The 21,450-nt window shown below is 39.7% G+C and overlaps 1 protein-coding gene across 2 annotated transcripts in view; it reads right to left on the minus strand.

Moving 5' to 3' along the window:
• The window catches only part of FLT1 (fms related receptor tyrosine kinase 1), a 175,718-nt gene that overhangs the window by 59,014 nt on the left and 95,254 nt on the right, over positions 1-21,450 (minus strand). For both annotated transcript variants that reach the window (XM_072719891.1, XM_072719890.1), the window contains exons 13-14: positions 20,113-20,421; positions 15,247-15,393 (exon numbers count right to left, since the gene is read on the minus strand). In XM_072719891.1, the coding sequence (XP_072575992.1) occupies positions 15,247-15,393; positions 20,113-20,421 (456 nt within the window). The remainder of the gene's footprint in view (positions 1-15,246; positions 15,394-20,112; positions 20,422-21,450) is intronic.

The following is a 21,450-nucleotide window of genomic DNA, read 5'->3' on the forward strand; positions in this document are numbered from 1 at the left end:
AAAAAAAAAAAACAAAAAACAAAAAACAAAAATTAAAGATTTGTTTAGAGATTTGCTTCCTTTCATTTAGGTCTTTAATCCATCTGGATTTTCTTGTAGGAAGGGGTATGTGTGGTGTGAGTTAAAAATCTAGTTTTTACCATATAAATAGCCAGTTATTCCAGCATCATTTACTGAATACTCTCTTCTTCCCCTACTGCCAGTTCTGTTGGATATTAAGTTCCCATATATTTGTGGTTCTGTTTTTAGGTTCCCTATTTGTTCACAGTGACCCATTTATCCCACACAAGTTATGATTGCTTGATAATGCATCTTGATATTTGCTATGTGGTATGACCCCTTCTTCTTCAGAATCATCTTGGCCCTTTATATGTCAATATGGATTTTAGGTTTAGCTTGTCAAATTCTGTGAGAAGCACTGTTGGGATGTTGATGCAAACGTCACAGAATTTATGTAATAATTTGGGGGAAATTTATTTTTAGGCCAAAACAAATGAAATTGCCAATATTTTTGACCTGCAAAAAGGGCTCAAAAATGTTTCACTAATTAATATTCCCAGGGCATCTGGGTGGCTTAGTTGGTTAAGCCACTGATTCTTGATTTTGGCTCAGGTCACCATCTCAGGGTTGAGATTGAGCCCCAAGTTGGGCTCCATGCTCAGTGCAGAGTCTGCTTGAGATTCTCTCTCTCCTTCTCCCTCTGGGCCTCCTTCCAAATATATATATAAACAAATAAAATCTTCAAAAAAATAATAAATATTCCCATCCAAGAATATAAAATATCTTTGAGTTACTTAGGTATTCTTTTATGTCATTTGATAGTTGTGATTTTCTCTTTAAATATCTTGCTTTTTAGTTATATTTATTTCTACACATGTTGTAGTTTTGTTGTTATGAAAAATGGTATTGAGTTCTTTGAAGAGTCATCCTAAATGAATTTTCTGTTTCCCTTTGGGTGTTAATCATTAGAACTAACACATAGAACTCACTTAGAAACATGATGCTCTACTTTGTATTGTTGAGATGAGATCATTTAATCGTGGGTCTGCTGCTTCTAGAGGGTCACTTAAGTAATCTTTAGCCACTAAAAACATAACAATTCCTGTTGAAACATGATTTATTTCCCTTTACTGAAAGAAGTTGTATCAGATTGGACCAACAGGGCACAGAGCAGGATTTGCAAGTGTGGATGTGTTCTGGGGCCAGGCACATAACATAAATGAGTTGGGGATGAGATCATGGGAGGGGGACTGTGTCTGTGGAGTGCAGAAAAGCCTATCTCCCATCTAAAGGTGAAAGCATTTACTCAGCTCCAACCAACTGGAATTTGGGAATTTGAGTCCATCCATCCTTCCTCCTTCCTTCCCTTCTTCCTCCCTCCCTCCCTCTTTCCCTCTCTTTCTCTTTCTTGCTGTAGGCTCCAGGTCCAGCATGAAGCCCAATGCAGGGCTTGAACACAGAACCCTGAGATCAAGACTTGAGCTGAGATCAAGAGTCAGATGCTTAACTGACTAAGCCACTCAGCCCTGTCTTCTGAGTTTTTTAAAATTTAAATTCAATTAATTAACATATAATATATTATTAGTTTCAGAGGTAGAGGTCAGTGAATCATCAGTCTTATATAACACCCAATGCTCATTCTATCACATACCCTCCTTAATGACCATCACCCAGTTACCCCATTCCCCCACCCCTCTCCCTTCCAGCGACTCTTAGTTTATTTCCTATGATTAAGAGTCTCTTACAGTTTTGTCTCCCTCTCTGATTTTGTATTGTTTTTTTTCCTCTCTTCCTCCATGATCCTCTGTTTTGTTTCTTAAATTGCACATATGAGTGAGATCATATGATAATTATCTCTCCCTAATTGACTTATTTTGCTTAGCATAATACCCTCTAGTTTCATCAACAGAAATCTGGATTTTCCGTGTTAAATGTTGGCAACCCAATCAACTTATGTAAATTTGCTGTGAGGGCCAATAGAAGCATGTATGCTGGATAGATCAGATACAACTTTGACTTCAAGGATGTACATGAGACAACACTATTATATTTAATAAAGCAATGACCTCTGTGATCTGGCCCCTGCCTATTTTGTTTCCAGTTTCTGTGTCTGCTACATCCCTAAGTGTATCCTTGGTACAAGCTATACTTATTTATTGGCAATTCATGATAAGCCTCCATGACCTCGCCCATTACTCTCTGGACCTGTACTTGAGACTAGCATTCGCTTCCTAATATTTACCTCAAGGCAAATCCAGATGCTCTGGAAAGCATCTTCTGATGCTCTTGAGCCCTTTCTCTGTTACTCTTGCATCACCTCGTGCATGCCTCTACTTTGACACTTAACATTTCATAGTAAATTTGCTGACTTTCTTACTTGCCCGCTCCAGTATCCTGTGCATTACTGAGCCCTGGTGTCTAGCACTGTGCCAACAGACAGCAGACACTTAGCAACTGAGGAAATGGCCACACAAACCAAGACCATGGAAAATGGAATTTAGGGAATGAGGAAAAGAGTGAGTAGGATTCGATGCTGACACCCTATGCAGTGGTACTGACTTCCATCCTACATACTCAGCTCTCTCCAGTCTGTAAAGTTCTATGTCAGTTTATTTTATGATCTGAAGATTCAAAGAGCTTTAGACCCTGGAGCTTAGAAATGCAAACTCAGATAGTTTCAGAGGTCTGCTAAACTGTTAGTCTCAAATGCTCAAGTAAAATTTTACACAAAGTTTTTTTTGTAGGGACTTGTACTCCAAGGAATTCTCGTGACAGCACCCAGTGTAAGAACTTGAACCACCTATTGTGTTGGCTGCTGATGGGGATTTTAGATCCGAGTTTATAATGATGCTGGTCTATATATTTATCCATGGGATGCAGTCTAAATTTTAAATAAATGGACACTCTCTTCAGTTTTTAGTATTTTCAAGGGATTTCATAATTAATTTCTTCCCATGATACCATAAGGTGAAGGACAGTCTTGGCATTTTATACATAAGTACCACATTATCCAGAGAAAGGCATGAAATGGAACCTTAATCCAATTCACCACTGAGTAAATAAATCTATAGATCTTTAACTTGTTTGACTAAATTAAGGCATACCATGTGGTTTTCTCCTGTTCCTTCCATAAAAATTTGACATTTCCTAAATTGGCCTGCTAGTCTGACCAGTGACTCATACTTTGTTGTTCAGCTTAGCCTCTGTACTTGTGACTTAGAGAACGTGCCCATGCAATTTGGCCAAATGAATCGTCATCATCAAAACTCCCTTCTTCAACCATCAAAGTCCAATTCAGATGGCACCTTTCCATGAAGTCTCCCCTGATCACTCTAATCGGAGATGCCCATTTGTATCTCGCGGAATTTTATCCTATTCACACTGCATACTTATGAACTGACTTGTACCTATTATGTGTAGGTTTTCCAAAGGTAAGGACTAAGTTTTGTTCATTTTCATTTTCTTTAGAATGTGACAAAATGTCCGGTTCATGCAATAGGTAGTCAATAGATGTTAGGTTTAACAAAATAAAGAGTAAATTTTGTTATGATAGTGTTGGCTCTCCAATGAAATGAGAAATTCTTTTAAGTTGGCACAGGATATATGTTCGTTATAGAGGAGCCATGAGGATGAGGATGTATACAGTTGTAGGTACATGGTAAATTGCTGTATAATAGCTAAGAGCTGTATCTGAACAAAGGGCCAGAAGAGCCAAATATGGATTCAAGATGGTTAAGGTGACCCAGGAAAACTAGAGACTGGATGTCTGAGTAACTTCCCACGAAGAACACAGAGGAGCTTGTGTTTACTCAAACTTCAGAGGTTTGAACAACTACAGGGAAGAGAAATCCAAGTTTAGTAAGCCGCAAAGATTGACAAAAATGGCAAGTGAACAATGGTGGACTCATTCAATGGCACTAAAAAGGCAAAGGATTCTAGTGTTTTCAAAGGATCATCACTGGGCTGCTGCTTTCTCTCTGTTGAGAATCTTACCCCAAGGTCAAGCCATGCAGCAAAGCATTTGCAGATGTAAGAAAAAAAGTTGGTGAAGAGTGGAATAATTTGAAATACAGTGAAAGGCAGCCTTTACAATAGTGTGTTATGTTGGAAGGGAATTATGAGATGCTTAAAACACGTGGTCTAAAGGAGATCTGATGGGCAATGTCATCCTCGATGAGACTATTTGCTCTTTAGCTATGAGAAAGACAGAGAGGAGGAGCTCTTAGAAAAGAATAAGATTGAGGGGCGCCTAAGGGTGGTGGCTCAGTCAGTTAAGTGACTGACTCTTGATTCTGGCTCAGGTCCTGAACCCAGTGGTTGTGAGATGGAGTTGGTGTTGGGCTCTGTGCTGAGTGTAGAGCCTGCTTAGGATTCTCTCTCTCTCTCCCTCTCCCTCTGCCCTTCCTGCCACTCTCTCTCTCTCTTAAAAAAAAAAAAAAAAGAATAAGATTGAGAACAGTGGTAGAAAATGCTGTATAATATTCTTCTTCATGAAACCACTGAATAAACGAAAAGCCCTAAACAAAGGGCCTTTCATTTGGGACAATGGCTATTGCTTCACTAGCCTAACTTACAAAATTGGGTTATGATAACAGAATGGTTTCCAAGAGCTGTCGCGAGATTGTAAACCAGTTGACTTGATGGGGTTAGAGTTAAAGTGAGCACCTTGAAACGATGCCAAACACACATGTATTTCCAAACATTTAGAAATGAAAAGCATTCTTGTGCCCTTTCACTGGGAACCTCGCCATTGTTCTAATGAAGTATTTCAAGATGATTCAAGCACCTAAAAAAATGTGTCAAGCAGTGCTGTGTCTACAGTTATATACATAGTTGATAGCTGAGGTTTTATAGTTAACATCTATAAATTGTAAACACACACAGGTGTGTGCACATATGAACGCACCCCATCCTGCTTCACTCATTCTTGTGCTATGATCAGATTTGCCGTGGTCCCTCCATGAGGTTGGATGCATTTATCCTGCAGAATACAGCCATTCATCCAAAGTGGCCTTTCTGTGTAGAGCGAAGTAGTGTTTCTTTTCTTTTGTTTTTTTTTTTTCTCTTCTCTTCTCTTTTCTTTTCTCTTTTCTTTTTTTTTCTCTTTTCTCTTCTCTTCTTTCTTTCTTTCTTTCTTTCTTTCTTTCTTTCTTTCTTTCTTTTCTTTCTTTCTTTCTGATTTTATTTACTTATTTGAGAGACAGAGAATATGCATGAGTGGGTGAAGGGCAGAGGCAGAAGCAGGCTCTCCACTGAGCAGGGAGCCTGATGCAGGGCTCAATCCCAGGACTCTAGGATCATGACCTGAGCCAGAGGCAGATGCCTAACCAACCCACTGAGCCCCTCAGGTGCCCCTGAAGTAGTGTTTCTATGATTGGTATAGTATTAGTACTGCATTGCATGGAGGTTAAAGTCAAGAACTTATTTTTACAACAGAAGAAGAAATAAATTATGGGAAAGCATACCATATGATAGTATATGGATGCTAAAAAGAATGAGGCAGAACAGTATGTGCTGACATAGAAAGACCTTCAAAATAACACTGTGGTCAAAGCAAGTCCTAAAACAAAACACATAGCATGACTGATCTAGAGATGCTGGCTTTCCTACATCACCCCTCTACTGGTTACTCACTATAATCCACTACCTGATTTTGTTCATCATAGCAGTTATTACTGTCTATTCGTAGGCAATATGTTTATAGTTCTATTTGTTAAAGTTATTATCTAGGCTTTTCCATTAGAATGTAAATTTAAGGTTCCGTCTGGTTCCAAGCACCTCTATATTCCTGGCATAGAATTAGCTTTGAATAGCTTTGAATGAATGAATCCCATTTATTATTTGCCCCACATATATGTATGCCCCAAATTTGTATGTATGTACATATATAGATTTAAAAAAGGTAAGATTGTTGACAAACTACAAGTCAAAGAGTTGGCATGTGTTAATTCTCCAGATGGAATTTTTATAGCTTATGCTATTTCTGTATTATGTGATCTTTCACAATGAAAATGAATTCATGTATTATTTAATTTTAAAAAAAGATAGTTTTATAAGTGAAATGAGCCTCTTTATCATCAAAAAAGAGCCACTGAATAAAAGTTTAAAAGATATATATCTCCAAATACTGAAACATTTGCAATAATTTATAATATTATAAATATTACAGTATAATTCCATACAATGATGAAACATTTGTGAAGCAAGAAAGACATATTTATACTTCACTACAAACTATGATTTTGGATTAAAGCAATAAAAAGCTAAACCAAAAACCATCACATCAGAAGACTGGCCCCCTTTCAAGTGTGTGTGTATGTGTATTGGGGCATGATTTATGTTTGCTGTGCTATATTTTTCAGTGATGGCTGGTTTAATTACAACTGAGTTGAATGCGATGACTACTTAAACTAATAACATACAATCTAATTGTTTAAGTCCCCTTCTAGCAGGAGAGAATGCAAAACTGAAGCACTTAAATGTGGGGCGGAGGAGGAATGAACTTTCTCAATTTGACTTTATCAGCAGAGGCTCAGTAGTGCAGGTGATGGCTGAGTTCACTGACTAGGTTATCTGGGAGTACATTCGTTTGCGTGTTTTCCTGAGCTGCCTGGGGATCCCCAGCTGCCCTGCATCTGTCACTGGTTAAACTGCGCTGGTTAGACTGTTTCGAGTTTGTACTTGGAGGGAGGGGAGAGTTTCCAGGGCAAATTCTGGACACATGAAATAGAAAACCTCCATTTAATTGTTCTGTTAAGAGGTGGAGATACAAAATTATCTAAGGTGGAGTATGGCTTTTCCTGCTTTGGCCAAGTAGTCTCTGGTGTAAGCAGCAAATCGTAGATTGGAGATGGAGATGCCTCCCACTCTGAGCACCCAGACGGTGGCTCTTAGTTTTGGGGTGACTTTGGTTAGGGTGCAGCCCTGAGATCTGCAGGGTGGTTTCTGGGAGGGCCTACCCTCTTTCCTCCCCCATCACACACCCATATGTCTCTATTTCTCTTCTCTTTGTTTTTCTTCATTCCCCGTTTCTTCTTCTCTGCTACTGGGCCCTGAAACACTGACTGCTAAGCAGACAGAACAGGCTGCTGATCTTGGCTGTGCTCAAATTACAGTTCCGTTTGCTGCAGGAGGTCACAGAAAGAATCCGAAGATGAGGTTCATTCATAGTCAAAAGCTTTAGTGAGTATGAAGTTTCTCTTTGAGGTGATGAAAAAATTCTGAAACTAGATATTGATAATGGTTGCACAACATTGTGAATAGACCTAGTGTCACTGAATTGTACACATTAATGATTAAGTGGTCGTATTCATGCTATATGTATTTTGCCATAATTTAACAAAAGAGGGGAGGGAGAGGCTCTTTCTAAAGTGATGCATTCTTAAGTTCTTTTCCATCTCTTACGATCTTAATTTTTCATTTGAAAATCAAGAGGACGTTGAAAAGGCACAAAACCAACCTTTAAAACAACCAGAAGGAGGGCCTGCTGTTTATATGAGTGGGCTTGTGCTGCCTTTAGTATGTGTGATTCCCTCGGCTGCGTCTTGCTGTGGCTCACAGCTTCTGGGAGGCTTTTCTGAGCTGGATGGGGATGAGGAGGGTCTGCTGGGAAGTGCATACAAGAAATTTTCTTTAAGGAAAGCATTAGGCTAGGGCTCCCTACATATTAAGTTTATACAAGACCTACATCAGCTGGGTGTTAGCTTGGTAAAGAGATATATTTGGGTGTCGAGGCTGATTCTCCATAAATAACTTCTAGTGACTTTTCAGTACAAAATAGGACTCTAGCCATGGGTTACTTTACTTTTCTGGGTGTAAACCATGGAGCTCTCCAGCTGTACCCGTCAGCCTCACTGAACCAGCCTCACATTCACAAGTAATTGTGGAAGGCCATAAAGTGACAGCCTCCATTTCTTCACCATGTTAAGGCTGTGATCAAAGTTAGGGTTCCTCTTCCGTCTGGGGTTGGGCTTGTAGCGCTGCACTCTGGCAGTGCCAACTGAAGGCAGTGTTTTCCTGCTGTTACCTTCCTGTACTCTTTCCTTAATTCCACTCCTTTTGCCTCGACTTTTTTTTTTTTTTTTTTTGCCTCGACTTCTAAATGGAAGTTTATCCTTAGAATAGAACTCTTACTTCTGCAACATGTTCAGAACATCCCCTAGGCTTATATTGTTGTCAGGGGTACAGCTAAACCCTGGGAATTTGTTGGAAGATTCTGGCCAGGGAGAGCAGCTACTGGTAGAGCCACTTGTGAAGCTTGGTGGTTCTTGGTCTGGTACGGGAACTACCCCCCCCCCCCCCACCTTACCTTAACTTAAGGACACATATTGGAGAGAAAGGAATGGTGAGAACAGCTACCTAATAGCAGACTGATGGGGCTCCACGGGGGTGATAAATACAACGGCCAGCTCGCCTTCCCGTGCACTGCCCTACACATACTCCGAATCTTGTACATGCTTCTCTGCAATGTCTTCATTCATGATGCACCATAAGGGTGGATCTCATAGGAAAGAAAAGGCAATTACTACTCAAGTTTTGCAAAAGATAACTGACGTTTCTGAGTTTTATTATCACAAAGAAATCAAGCAAAGCTGCTGATTCTCACAGCCCGGGGGTGACAGATAGTCACTTTATTATCCCTAGGCATTAGCATCCTCATTCATTTCTCTCCTCTATTCCTTCAGGTCTTTGCTAGATCTATGGAAACCACTTTATACTTCAGACATGATTCTGTACCCCCCAGGTATGAGGACAACCAGTCACATTGATTTGGATATGCACTCATTCGCACAGGTATTTGGTGTCAGTGATCCAGTGGTGACAGGAAAGCTGTCCCTTTCAGGTCATTAGATAGTCTAAGTGACCAAGATCCAATTTAGGAAGGAATATTAATCAGCGGGTCAGAGTGATCTCTCCTGCTCCAACCTCAAGCTATTTAAGAAAGAATTTATTCTTTCTAAACTCTTTGCTGTTCCTGTTGTAATGCTCTTATCTTAAAATATTCTGAAATGGTTCGCTGCCACAGAAATTTCATTTAAGCAATCGTTTAATGATGGTTTGCTGATGGTTTCTGGGTTTAGGCAGGCTTTACTAGAAGCAGCTCAGAGCAGCATTGTTTTCTATTCTCTTAAATTTATTTCCAGAGGGAAGTTTGTTACTTTTTCCGGCGTTTTAATGACTTGAACTGCCGGTCCCTTGGGCAGGTGACTGAAGAAGTGATGAAGACACCCAGGAGGCCATCTGTTCTCCAAGGTGACTTCATACCATTGCTCCAAGTCTGGGTACAAATCCTTAATATTTTTAACCCAAAGGAAATGGATGTTTCTTAGAGGAGCTTGCTGTCTGAATACCCCTCAGAATCAAGCCATACTCAAAGCAGCCACTGGCCAATAGACTTCATCTCCAACTTGCTATTGGTCCTTCCCTCTGACATTTTTCTTTCCTCTCTGGTCCTTAAGATTCTACTTGCTTTAGCTGTTCAAGTCTCTGTTCACCTGTCTCTTCAAAGTAAATGAGTCTCAGACCACCTTTCTCTTCAATACTCTGCACCCTATCAGCCCTCCTAATAGTTCAGAGTGGCTTCTTTCCTCAGTTCTAATTTGGAAGCTCTCTTGCCTTTATTGCTTCTGGCATGTTTTCTCTTATTTCCTCTATTTCTCATCCATTCTGCATATTCCATGAATGATGAATAATTGAGAATCTCTTGTATGTGTAGCATGAAAGTAGGAAAATTGAAGCACAGAGGATGTATTTTTTCAAATAACTGATGTATTCAAGATATTTTAACTGTGGTAGAGACATATTTTCTACTTGTCCCATATATTAATTCACCGTATTCCATTTTTAGACTCATTAACTCTGGTGCCCAACTGGCATGATGATAATGAATAAGTTAGGACACATCTGGACACCTCTGGTTGTGGCTTGAAGAGGTTGTGCTCATTTAAACGCCCATACAGACTAACTACTTTAGATATTTTGTTATCCAGATCTTAATTTTCACATTCACTGCTGTATTAGCAGAGCCTACACAGCACCAGTCACAAAGTACTGCCTTATAAATGTCTGTTGAATGAGTAAAAGAGTGTTGGGCTGCTATGGAATAAATTCTGGACCTTTTAAAACTTAAAAGTAACTAGATTTGGGTTTGAAATTATTTTTATCTTCATATAGGGCATGTCTGCTTTTATTTGAGATTTTATTTGTAAGTAATCTCTGTACCCAAGATGGGGCTGGAACCCCATGACCTGGAGACTGAGTCCCATGCTCCACCCACCCCAGGCCCCCATGGGCATGCTGGCTTTAAAAAAATGCTTTAAATATTTTTAATATGCTTTAACTTTTTAACATTTAAAAAAACAAACTATATAGTCTTTGGGAAGCTTAAGCTTTAAGGACTAGAACTGAGAAAATATTGTTTTAAAAATATGCTTGTTAATGCCCATGAGGTCATTTAAAAGTAGTGCTTAGGGGGCACCTGGGTGGCTCAGTCTTGGTCTTAGCTCACCTCTTGATCTCACGGTCCTGAGCTCAGGCCCCACAGTGGGCTCCATACTGGACATGGAGCCTATTTTTTTTTTTTAAGTGATGCTTATGTGTTCTTGGGAGCAATGTGCACCAGTGGTCAGCCCCAGGCTGGGTACACAGAGTGTGGGCTCCAGAGTCACCCTCTGGTCCCAGCCTTGGACAAAAAGGCACAGGCTCTATGACCCAGTCCATTATTTCTCCTGTGCCTACGTTTCCTCATTCCTTCCTTTGTAAAACAGGAATCATAATTTAGCAAACCTCATAGGATTGTTATGATGAGCAAGGGACGTGCTTAGAACAGGACCAGGCACCTAGTCAGCTAAGTTAGGCGAGACTTGCAAAATGCCGTCTAACAACGGTACCTACTTCTGATGACAGTGGTGAGAAGTAAATGGGATATTTGTAAATCGCACCACAGTGCCTTGGTTCCTGGTGACTACTCAATAAATTTTTATTATTTTTAATAGAGAAGGCCTACTAAGACATTATATCTATCTTCAAAGGTTTTAAAAACAAGCACACACAAAACAAGGGAGTAAGTGACACATTTTATGACATGAATTATAAGTAAACCAGACACAAAGGAAGGGAAGAGTCACCATGTACTGGAATGTGAAAGGAGGATCCCTAGTGGAGGTGGGCTCTGGGGCCCCCTGGCAGGGAAATAAAGATGGTCCGGGGATGCTGGGAGGAAATGGCAATCCACGGGGCAGGGTGGAGTACTGACGGAGTCCCAACCCCTCACTCCAAGCCTGCAGGTGTGTGGCCAGGAGGGCCCACCCTGAGTGCAGTGGACCACATGGTCTGCAGGGGGTGCCCTGGTGGAGGCTGCCTCCAGTCCCCTGTGCATATGCTTCCCTGTGCCTGCATGTTTAGCTCCCCTTTTGTTCCTGTGGATGCCCTTTGGCCCAAGAAAGCACTACTCAGCTTTCATAAGGTTTTCTTAAAACTGCATTTCTTCTCTAGAATAGCTGTGCCTCACTGAAGGGTTTCCTGAAAGGAAATGAGGAAGGAGGAGAAAAGCTCTCCCGTAAAGACTTTTCAGCAGGCATTTTATGGCCAGTTGTCCTGAGCACGAGCTCTCACGTGTGCCCTGTTTCCTGTCTCCTATTTTCTTTGGAATAGGGTAAGTTGTCATTTAACAAATGGTAAGGATGATGGCCCAGATTGTATCCCAGACCCAAGGTCACTACAATCCTCTCAGTATATGGGTTTTTTTTTTTTTTTTTTTTTTGAGTTGCCATGTGTCACAGGTCTTTAAGGGACATGCAGTTTATTTTCTAGATTTTTAAATTTCAAATAGCTTAATTAATTTTAAACATTATTTATTTACCTGATATATTTTATATGTGTAAATGTTTTATAATTATATATTTCATTAAATACAATTCATATCTTTTGTATTTGTAAATATTAAATATCTCATTAAATATATTTAATTATTATTTAGGCTTTATTTAAAATTTATTCTCAGTATGGCTTTCCAAAGGCTTAGTATAAAATGGACTAGTTTTCAGTCCTTTCCAGGCTGTGCTTTTGAGGTTTTTCCCAGTTCAGCTTTGGAGTAACCAGTGAGTCAAGGATTGTCACTTTGGTTACCTGTAATCTTTACTCCTAGGTTTATAAAAAATAATAATAATAACAAGAGTTGGTATTTTTGAAGATGTCTACATGCACAAACACAAGGTCATAGTCATATAGTCATAGAGCCTATTGCACTGGCTGCTGAATTTGCTGCCTTAAATTGGAAATCTTATATATGAAACTTCATAAATACTGTATGCATATTAGAGATTATCTCCAGAAAATTAAGAAATTCTTTTCCAAAAGGCTATAGCAGTTTTAAGGAGTGGATACAGGGAGAGAAAATGGATGACTTAGTACAGTTAAACTCCATAAATGCCAAGAGTGGCATATTAGAATGACATTTATAAAAGATTTTATGTAAGAATTTATCTAAGACTCTTTTTAGATATTCTTCTCTTGGCCCTCCGAAGATCAAAGAAAGCTAGGAGGAAGATAGTTTTGGTAGATTTAGAATTGTTTGACATTTTAGCTGAGTTATTAATTGACCCTTCTGACACCTTTCAACAAATTCTGACAACTCATTGGCCGATTTCTGTATAAATGAGGTAGGTCAGAAGGTCACATTTACTCAGCCATAACTACAGGCAAGCTTAGTGATATTAACTCCTATAAAACTTACCACATCCATGTGTGGTCAGTATTCTCCCAATTTTATAAATAAAGAAACAGGGGCTCAGAGAAGAAGGATAAGTGAGTTGCCCAAATTCCCTGACCCATGAGGGTAATGCTAGGATTCAATCCCTCCCGCACACCTAATAATCTTTTTCCATTTGCAGTAACAGCCTTGGCATACCCTCTTGCCTTGTCTACCCTCCAGTCCCAGGATGGTCACAAGCTTTTGAAATTGGTTCAACTCTAATTATTTAACCCACATCCAAAGTATAAAAACCGAACACATGCCAAATTTCTTGCTTTCTTTTTATTTCTTTCTTTCAAAGAAACCAACATCTTACATTATTGTTTTGTAAAATGTATTTTGTGATCAAGTTATTTGGGGGAATACTTGAAAGCAATTTACCTGATTTCTTTAATATAGGACTTCTTGGAGCGTTTAAGATAGTAGTGTGAACTCTGAATCTCTAAAAGGAGAATATTACAGGTATTGTTTCACAAACTATTTATTCATGTATTCATTTATCTTTTTGTTTTGGTAGAAAACCCCAAGAGATTAATTTTCCATGAAACTACCTATCTTAATAGTGTGTCATCTTGGGCTAATCACTTTACCTCATCGGGCAGAAATTTTCTACCCTACAATAAAGATATTCCAAAGATCCCTTTAGCTTTAAAAATTCTATGATATAGCCTCCCCAGCCACCCCTAAGTCCAGGCATTGGTACTACCAAGCAAACTTGCTAAGGACAGAATAAGACTTTCTGAAAAACTCTCATTCATTCACTCATTCATTCATTCACGAAACATTTATTGATTGCCAAGCACTGTCAGGTTCTGAGGATAAAAGGAGAAACAAGATACAAATAAGATAAAGATATACTGTCTGTCCTCAGGAGGAGGCTGATATAATAAACATGTAAGAAAACATACACATGAACTGATGATACAGGGCAGTAAGAGAGCAGCGGAAATATGCATAATACAGATATGAACTCATGATTATAAAACAACTCAGTAGGAGAGGATAGAAACATTTATAAATAATAAAGACCCCTGGAGGATCTGCCCCCTCTTTGCAGGGGTAGACTAAGGCTTTCTGGAGGAAGAACAGAACCCAATCTGGGCCTTAAAAGTACAGGTAGGCATTAGATGATGGGAAGGTACTCCAGGCAGAGGGGACACAAGAACAGAAGCAGCAGAGGGGGTCGAAGCAGCATACCATGTGTAGCAATCTACAAGAGTTTGGCAATTGTTAGAGTATAAGGTTCAAGGCAGGGGAGGGCAAGCATGGAGTTGGAGAAATTAGGGAGGGCCAGTTGTTGAGGGCCTTCTCTGGCAGATGCTGGAACTTTGTCCTGGGATGCAGAGCGGGTAGAAGACTTGAAATAGGGAAGTGACATGTTCACAGCTGCATTTCATCCAGTTGTATGGAAAAGAAGATTCCAAGAGAGAAAACAGAGTTGGAGAAATCAGTCAGGAGATGATCAGGAGACAGATAATGAGCACTGGAACCCAGAGAATGACAACAGGAGAGCAGAGGGAAGGATGACCTTGAGAAAGATTTCGTATTTATTAGACATAACCTGCTCAGCCTGGTGATAGATTAGAGAAGGACGTATGGGAGCTCATCAGTTTATGGTTTGGATGATGAAGTGAATGACGTCAATACAAGAGGAGGCACTGCTTTATGGAGAAAAATGATGTAAATGGGACCAGCTTAGTGTAAGGCGTTTTTAACATACCTTAAAATTGGAGATCTTATACTACAACCCCTTTCTGGGCATCAAACTCAAATGGAGATTTTGCTGTGTATAGAGGTCTCACATTCAAGGACCATTCTGTAGTGTCAGTTATTTGATTTAGGTGGTTGGATTATTGCAAATAAATGGCAATCTTATTTTTCATATAAATGGAATTATTAAGCAAAATTATAAATCAGTTCATTTTCATCTTAATGACAAAATTATGAGGCAGGCAACAGACAGTGTTGATACTTACTGGATTTATGTCGAGTTGTTCTTAAATATATATTTTATTGAAAGAAAATTAACATGTGATCATTAGTTGCCATTTTTTTTACCAGTATTCTATCATTTAAAATATTCTGCTTTTTACCAAATCATTAAAATTGATAAGAAGTACATTAAAAAGATGATAAAACTACTCTGAACTTCGTATATACCAGATGTTCAAAGCTCTGCTGCACCTCAAGCCAAGGAACCGGCACCTCACTTTCCCTGCTGTCAGGCTGAACTGACACATTTTCTAAAGGACTCTTACCATTTCTTTATGAATGCACCATTTACAGCAGATTCCGTACAGATCTTTCTACATGGTTAGGAATATGGTGTGCGTTAAGAATGGGCCCAAACAGTCCTCATTGAAAGTTGATAGGAGCATGAACCAGAGCTCTACTGGCAAGTGGTTCTAGATGCATGGAGAGGAAGGGAGAGAAATGTTACGGAAGAAGAGGATGATGAGAATGAGAGTGAATCCAAGGAAAACAAAATCTCTTACCGGGTTCTTGCTGTATTTTGTGGTTGTTTTTAAACCAGGTTATCTCGGGCTCTGGGACACCAGTAGCAGGACAGTCTAATGTGGTCGAGCTGCTGATGGCCACCGTGTGATCACTAAGGTTTCGCAGCAGGTGTGGGGCTTCCTGATCTAGTGAATAAAGAAAGGGGATTGTTATTACTGGTTTGTTGTAGCCTTTTGTTATATATGCACATCAACACTTTACATAGATGAACAGCAAAGCTCAACTGTAAGGCTTCATTCATATTTTGTTCCTGAAATTTTTCTTCTCTGCATAACCTGCTTCATCTTTATTAAGTCCTAACAAATTGAAGTTTATTAGAACACAGAGTAAAATCGAGAACAAAATTCTATAGTATTCAGTATCAAGGTTTTTGCCTGGCCCACTAGGTTTCTTCCTTTCTGTGAGAGAAGCTTTTCTGAAACCTAAGGGTTTTGCATACTATTCGAGGAATGAAAAAGGAAACACCGTGATTTGGGATATAGGCTTAAAATGGATTTCTACATAAAGATATAGTATTATAGTGATGTGTTAATGTAACTTTGTATGTGATTTTATTGACGTGTTGTTTGTGAGGGCATGTCTGTGTGACTCAGCTATCAGTAACCTAAAATGTGAGGCAGCAGACCAAACAGGAGCATTTCTTGAACTTTGAAAGCTTTATTGATTATTTCCTTCCTCCATCCCTTCCCCAGCGCAAGCAACCATAGGATTAATTCAAGAGGCAGAGGCATAGGTTTGTAGTTTTTGCACTATATAATAGTACAAATATTGTATTTTATATTATTTTCTCTTAAAACATACAAATATGATACAATACAATTTATTTTAATAAAATGCCAACCAATATAGTACAACAAAATGAATTTAATACATTAGGATGCAATACATTACAACATTAAAATCCCACATTGGAACAGCAGTACCCCCGAGGCCCCAATGAGTACAGTGTCTCTATTTAATGAAGTAGTCCTGCTGATGGGTATACATTCTAGTTAGGCGAGTGCTGGATTGGCAGCTCAAGCTTCCAAAGGGAAAAGAATAAAGACACCTCCTAATGTCCTTCCCACCCTCCTGAGTCATCCTCTTCACCCCCTCTTGTTGCAAACCCTGGAACAGAAGTCAAAATAGTTTTTGGCGTGACTTACATATTCTGCGCCACTGGCTTCAATTATACAATCTGAGCTTTCTCTGACCATTTTGGATTTCCTCATCTGATTGTACTAACAGTGTGAAAGCAGCTTAGGCGTGATTACAATGCTCTAAGAGGTGACACACTGCAGTGGCTTTGGCTTCATGTCCCTGCAGAGTTCTGACGAGTCCCCAAACCTCTCTCATTTTATTCCTGCAGGGAAACTCTGAGGATTAGCGTTCATTAAAGCAATTTAGAAATCTCAGCTTAAAAAGTATATTATCATACAACTTTGACAGCATGTTGACAGGGCATAATAACATGGCAGGGTTACTGTCTGTTCCAAGGAACAGCTTTCTCATTAAATTCTGATTCCCAAAGCTTATCACTAGTCTTTCCTCACTTTATACAAAATGAAATCCGAAGGCTGAAAAGAGCATTGAAAGGAGAGCCCTGATTTAGACACTCTTCATAGTTTGGAATGAATGATCGCAACGGCCCTTTTGCCTTCTCTGGATCTTTCTAGTCTATTATGCTTCCCCAGGCAGGACCGTTTCAGCATTTCTGTGTTTGCATTCTGTGCAATCTGCCAAATGGGTTTTCCTAATTGCAAATGCGGCCAGGTATCAAAATCTTCAATGCTGATAACTTTTACACACTTGATTGTTACAATTTTGACATTTTTACACAGCAAAGGTTCCAAACGTATTAGTGAAACATGACAAGATAATGAAGAACAGTGTCGTATTACTACTTAGTGTCTATTACAGTGGCAAGCCAAATTTGACGTATCTCATTTATGTCACAGTTCACGAAGTTATATTTGAATAGCTTCCGCTACCTCATTGACTATTTCCCATGCACTAAATATAATAAAATAATCTATCATTGCCCAGAGGCTTTATTATAAAAAGGAAGTCTGAATATAGGACCTACAACACCCAAATTATTTTCATAGCTACAAACTATAGCATCATCGACAAAGACAGCATTTGGCTTCCGTGACAGGTGTACTGGAAAACACTTATGTGAAAGAGAACAGTTTAACAGAAATGTCATGAGAACTCCCAAAGGCCCTATCTGCACTAGACAAACTTCAGACAAGAGAAGCAGCAAAAAGGCTGCAGAATAAACATTGGACTCTCAATTAAATACAAAGTTCATATAAACATGACTGAAACATACAGTATACTATTTTTCCTTGTACCCACTTCTGAAAAACATGTTCTCCTACGTGAACAATCTCATTTTTGACTGGTGTCTAAGTGACCAATCAACCAATGAATCATTTTATCAGTTCCCCTGTATACTTTATAATCTGTTTTGACATTTTAGGTAAGAAAGGTACATTGAACCCTTATTATTAACCCTAAGTTATTTGGTGGAAATAGGGAGCTGCTTTCCAAAACTTGACAAAGTGGAGCTGATCCCTTCAAATGGAGAAAATCAGAATTAACAGAATATTTCTGCTGGTTATCAGTAGCCAAAGATAGCTCCTCACCAGGTTCTTCTTTTAGCTTTTGACGTTATGGCCCCAAAGATCCACCAGGTCTCATAAATATATAGTCTCTCCTTCACTTGGACAGGGGACTGAGGAACCAGCCTCATGCCCTCTACCCCAACTTAATCATTCTCTATTTTAGGCTCTTCTTTCTCTCTCTTTTACCCATTATCTCTCCCTTCCTGCCTGCCCCAAAGAGCAACCAATACAAAATGGAAGCCAATCAATTGATTTTTCTTTTTGAAACTCTGGAAGGATGAATTACACAGTGAACAACTAATTACCCTGTGGAATTCTTAAAGTCATCCCTTGGAAGTACTTAAGATCCTCTCCTGTAAATATGAACACCCTTCCCCTCCCCGCAAAAATTGCAATCACAGTTTTGAAGGGAAGGAAATGGTCATTTCTACATGTCTGCTTCGCCATTTTTCCAGAAGCCTCCCATTTGCTTTTTCAGCTTTAGGAAAAATGGAGTCCCCACGATCCGTGGCACTAAGGCATTGTTTCCTGAAGGAACATGCTGACTTAGAATGAACAAAGACTCCAGGCAAAAGAGCCATAGGTAAAATTTCAAGATACAATTGATTATTCTTTCCTCTGGGCTGACAACTTCCAGGTTGCTAATTGTTTTCAGAGCATTTGGGACTCCATAAAACTGGCATTCTGGGGAAATGCTATTGTTTACTCTTTCACACTTGACAAAAGCAATTCCCACGTGAAAGACAAGTTTAGCCGTGGGACAGAGTCTGTTACCTAAAGGAGGAAACAGTCTGGTGAGTTCCCAAGCCTGAAAAGTTGTCATATTGTCACCTTCTATTGAACTGCCCAGCCACTGTGCTCTCAGCCATGGCTATTTTGGTCATTGTAGCTTGTTTTCCAATAGTTCACGCAAGGCACATACAATGATCAATCATAAATAAAAACAACAGAACAATGCATATTAAATTGGTGAAAAGTCACTTTCCCCTCAAATGCAAGCTTAAAAAAGGAGATTACAATCTCTCCCGATTGAAAAATGGTGTGTATTTTTAAACGGCTCTGAATTCTGCTTCTGTAGTTTTGCCATTTTTAATCCCCATAAAAATCCCATTAATATTTGCATATGGGGAAAGTGGACTTTTTTCCTTTTTTTTAATGGACAGCTCTCAGATTTACATTTAGAAGAATGCATTCAACCTTTTGGTCACAAGAGCCTCGGTTGCCTTGATAAACTCATTGTGGTACATCTTTGAATGCCATCAATTCAAAAGGAGAGAGTTCTTTAAAAGAATCACCAGGGGATGAATCTATGTAAGACGAAGGCACGATGCCCATTTTTTTCAGATGCAGTTGGGAGCTGACTAGTCCACTCAGAGGCAGTGAGGGGAAAGCCCTGCACCGACTAGTCAGCTAGCTACCCAGACAGACACAGGACGTGGGCTGGACCCGGTGGGCAATCTGAATTCATACTGTGATAAAGCTTTAATACCTCTGAATTACACCGACATCTTGCACTCCTGGGGCCCATCTTAGAAGCTCCAGTTTAAGATTAATGTGCTTAATGTAAAAGAAAAAAAAAAGCATTTTCAAATAAATAAGCATTATAACTTGCTATCCAGGTGCTATTTACAACTCGAGAGCAGATGAAATGGTACAAAACAAAACCAGGCAGAGGTCCAACAGTCTCAAATGCAACTGTACTCATTCTGAGCTGGAAAATTAACTTATTCATGTCCATCTTTGGCAGAAACCAGCATTTGTTTCAATTATTCAGTTTGCGCAGCTTCGAAACTGAAACATACAAAGAGGTTGGCATCAAAGTGGGAGGAAAGGATCAGTCCCAAGTTGTTGTTTATCAGGCAGGAGAAGACAGCAAAGAGGAAAAAAAAAAAAACAAAACAAAACCACAGAGAATGCACTGCGGGGATCCTCCAAATCCAAACGTGCACCAAGTCGGCCCCAGAGAACAGAGCCCTCAGCCTGAGTGGGGAGCCCAGAGCTGGGACCTTGGGAGCTCATTATCACTTCTATCATCTCCAAACTCATTTTGGGAGGAGCATCTCCTCTGAGCCGGAAAGTTTAGCAACAGTGACAATAAATCAAGATGATATGAGACAACTGTTACTTTTTAATGAGTCCTTTAATGTTTTACATTATTTTGTGTGGTACAATCATTCCTTGTGCTTTTAAATTTGGAGATCCGAGAGAAAACAGCCTTTTTGTTGCAGTGCTCACCTCTAATTGTAACTTCTTTCTTCTGAAGGATTTCTTCCCCTGTGTATATGTTCCTGGCTCTGCAGGCATAGGTGCCTGAGTCTTCCAGGGAAACATTCTTGATGGTGACATTGAGGGTGATGGAGTACTCTTTAGTGGTGGCCATTTTTTGCTTGCTGATGCTGTGGTGCATTGTTCGGTTTTTAACTGTCCGCAGCAAAATCCAAGTAATGTCTCTGTATAAGAACTTGTTAACTGTGCAAGACAGTTTCAGGTCCTCACCCTCCGTAGGCATTTTTTCCAAGTTAATGTGAAATCCATTTGGCACATCTATAAAAAAAATAAAGAATTCAGTTCATAGAAAAATCAATCTCGTCAGGAGATTGTCCTAGATCTTAAGAATGGTCCCAACACAAATTCTCTCAGCGTCAGCATTAAAAGGATGAGTGTTTATATTTTCATTCTCAAGGAACTGATCAAACCCAGGTCAGAACCGAGTTCGTGTCATCAGAAGTGAGGCAGGAAGTGCCAAACAGGCTGGTTAGTACGATGGTAACATCATCCCTGTCTGCCCCAAATCGTTTTTCAAAGTGGAGTTTGTTTTACATCTTGCGGTGATAACCACATTTCCCATTTCTTCTTCTTTTTTTAGAGACTTTTTATTCACGAGAGACACACAGAGAGAGGCAGAGACATAGGCAGAGGGAGAAGCAGGCTCCCCTCGGGGAGCCTGATGTGGGACTCGATCCCAGGGCCCTGGGATCATGACCTGAGCCAAAGGCAGATGCTCAACCACTGAGCCACCCAGGTGCCCCTCATTTCTTTAGTGCATAGTGAGTGAGCAGAACAGGGAAGTCCTCTTTGTACTTAGAACCCAGGATGCTGGGATCCCTGGGTGGCGCAGCGGTTTGGCACCTGCCTTTGGCCCAGGGCACGATCCTGGAGACCCGGGATCGAGTCCCACGTCGGGCTCCCGGTGCATGGAGCCTGCTTCCCCCTCTGCCTGTGTTTCTGCCTCTCTCTCTCTCTCTCTCTCTGTGACTTTCATAAAAAATAAATAAATAAATAAATAAATAAATAAATAAATAAATAAATAAATAAATAAATAAAAATAAAGAACCTAGGGTGGTGTTATGGTGAAACTAACCAAAATAAGTTGTGACCAGGTGAGAAGAGGAAGTCTCAGGTACATGGTAGGGGACTTCAATCATGCCAGCCAGTACCACTATAATCCTAAACTTTTCCAGTTAAAAAACAAAACAAAACAAAACCACAAAATAGCTGATTTCTCCAGTTTCCAACAACTGAATGCATAGTATCTCCCTCCTACTGCTGTGCCATCGTCTTGCCTGCTCTTGG

The sequence above is a fragment of the Vulpes vulpes genome, chromosome 9 (assembly GCF_048418805.1).
Source record: "Vulpes vulpes isolate BD-2025 chromosome 9, VulVul3, whole genome shotgun sequence".
Taxonomy (NCBI): domain Eukaryota; kingdom Metazoa; phylum Chordata; class Mammalia; order Carnivora; family Canidae; genus Vulpes; species Vulpes vulpes.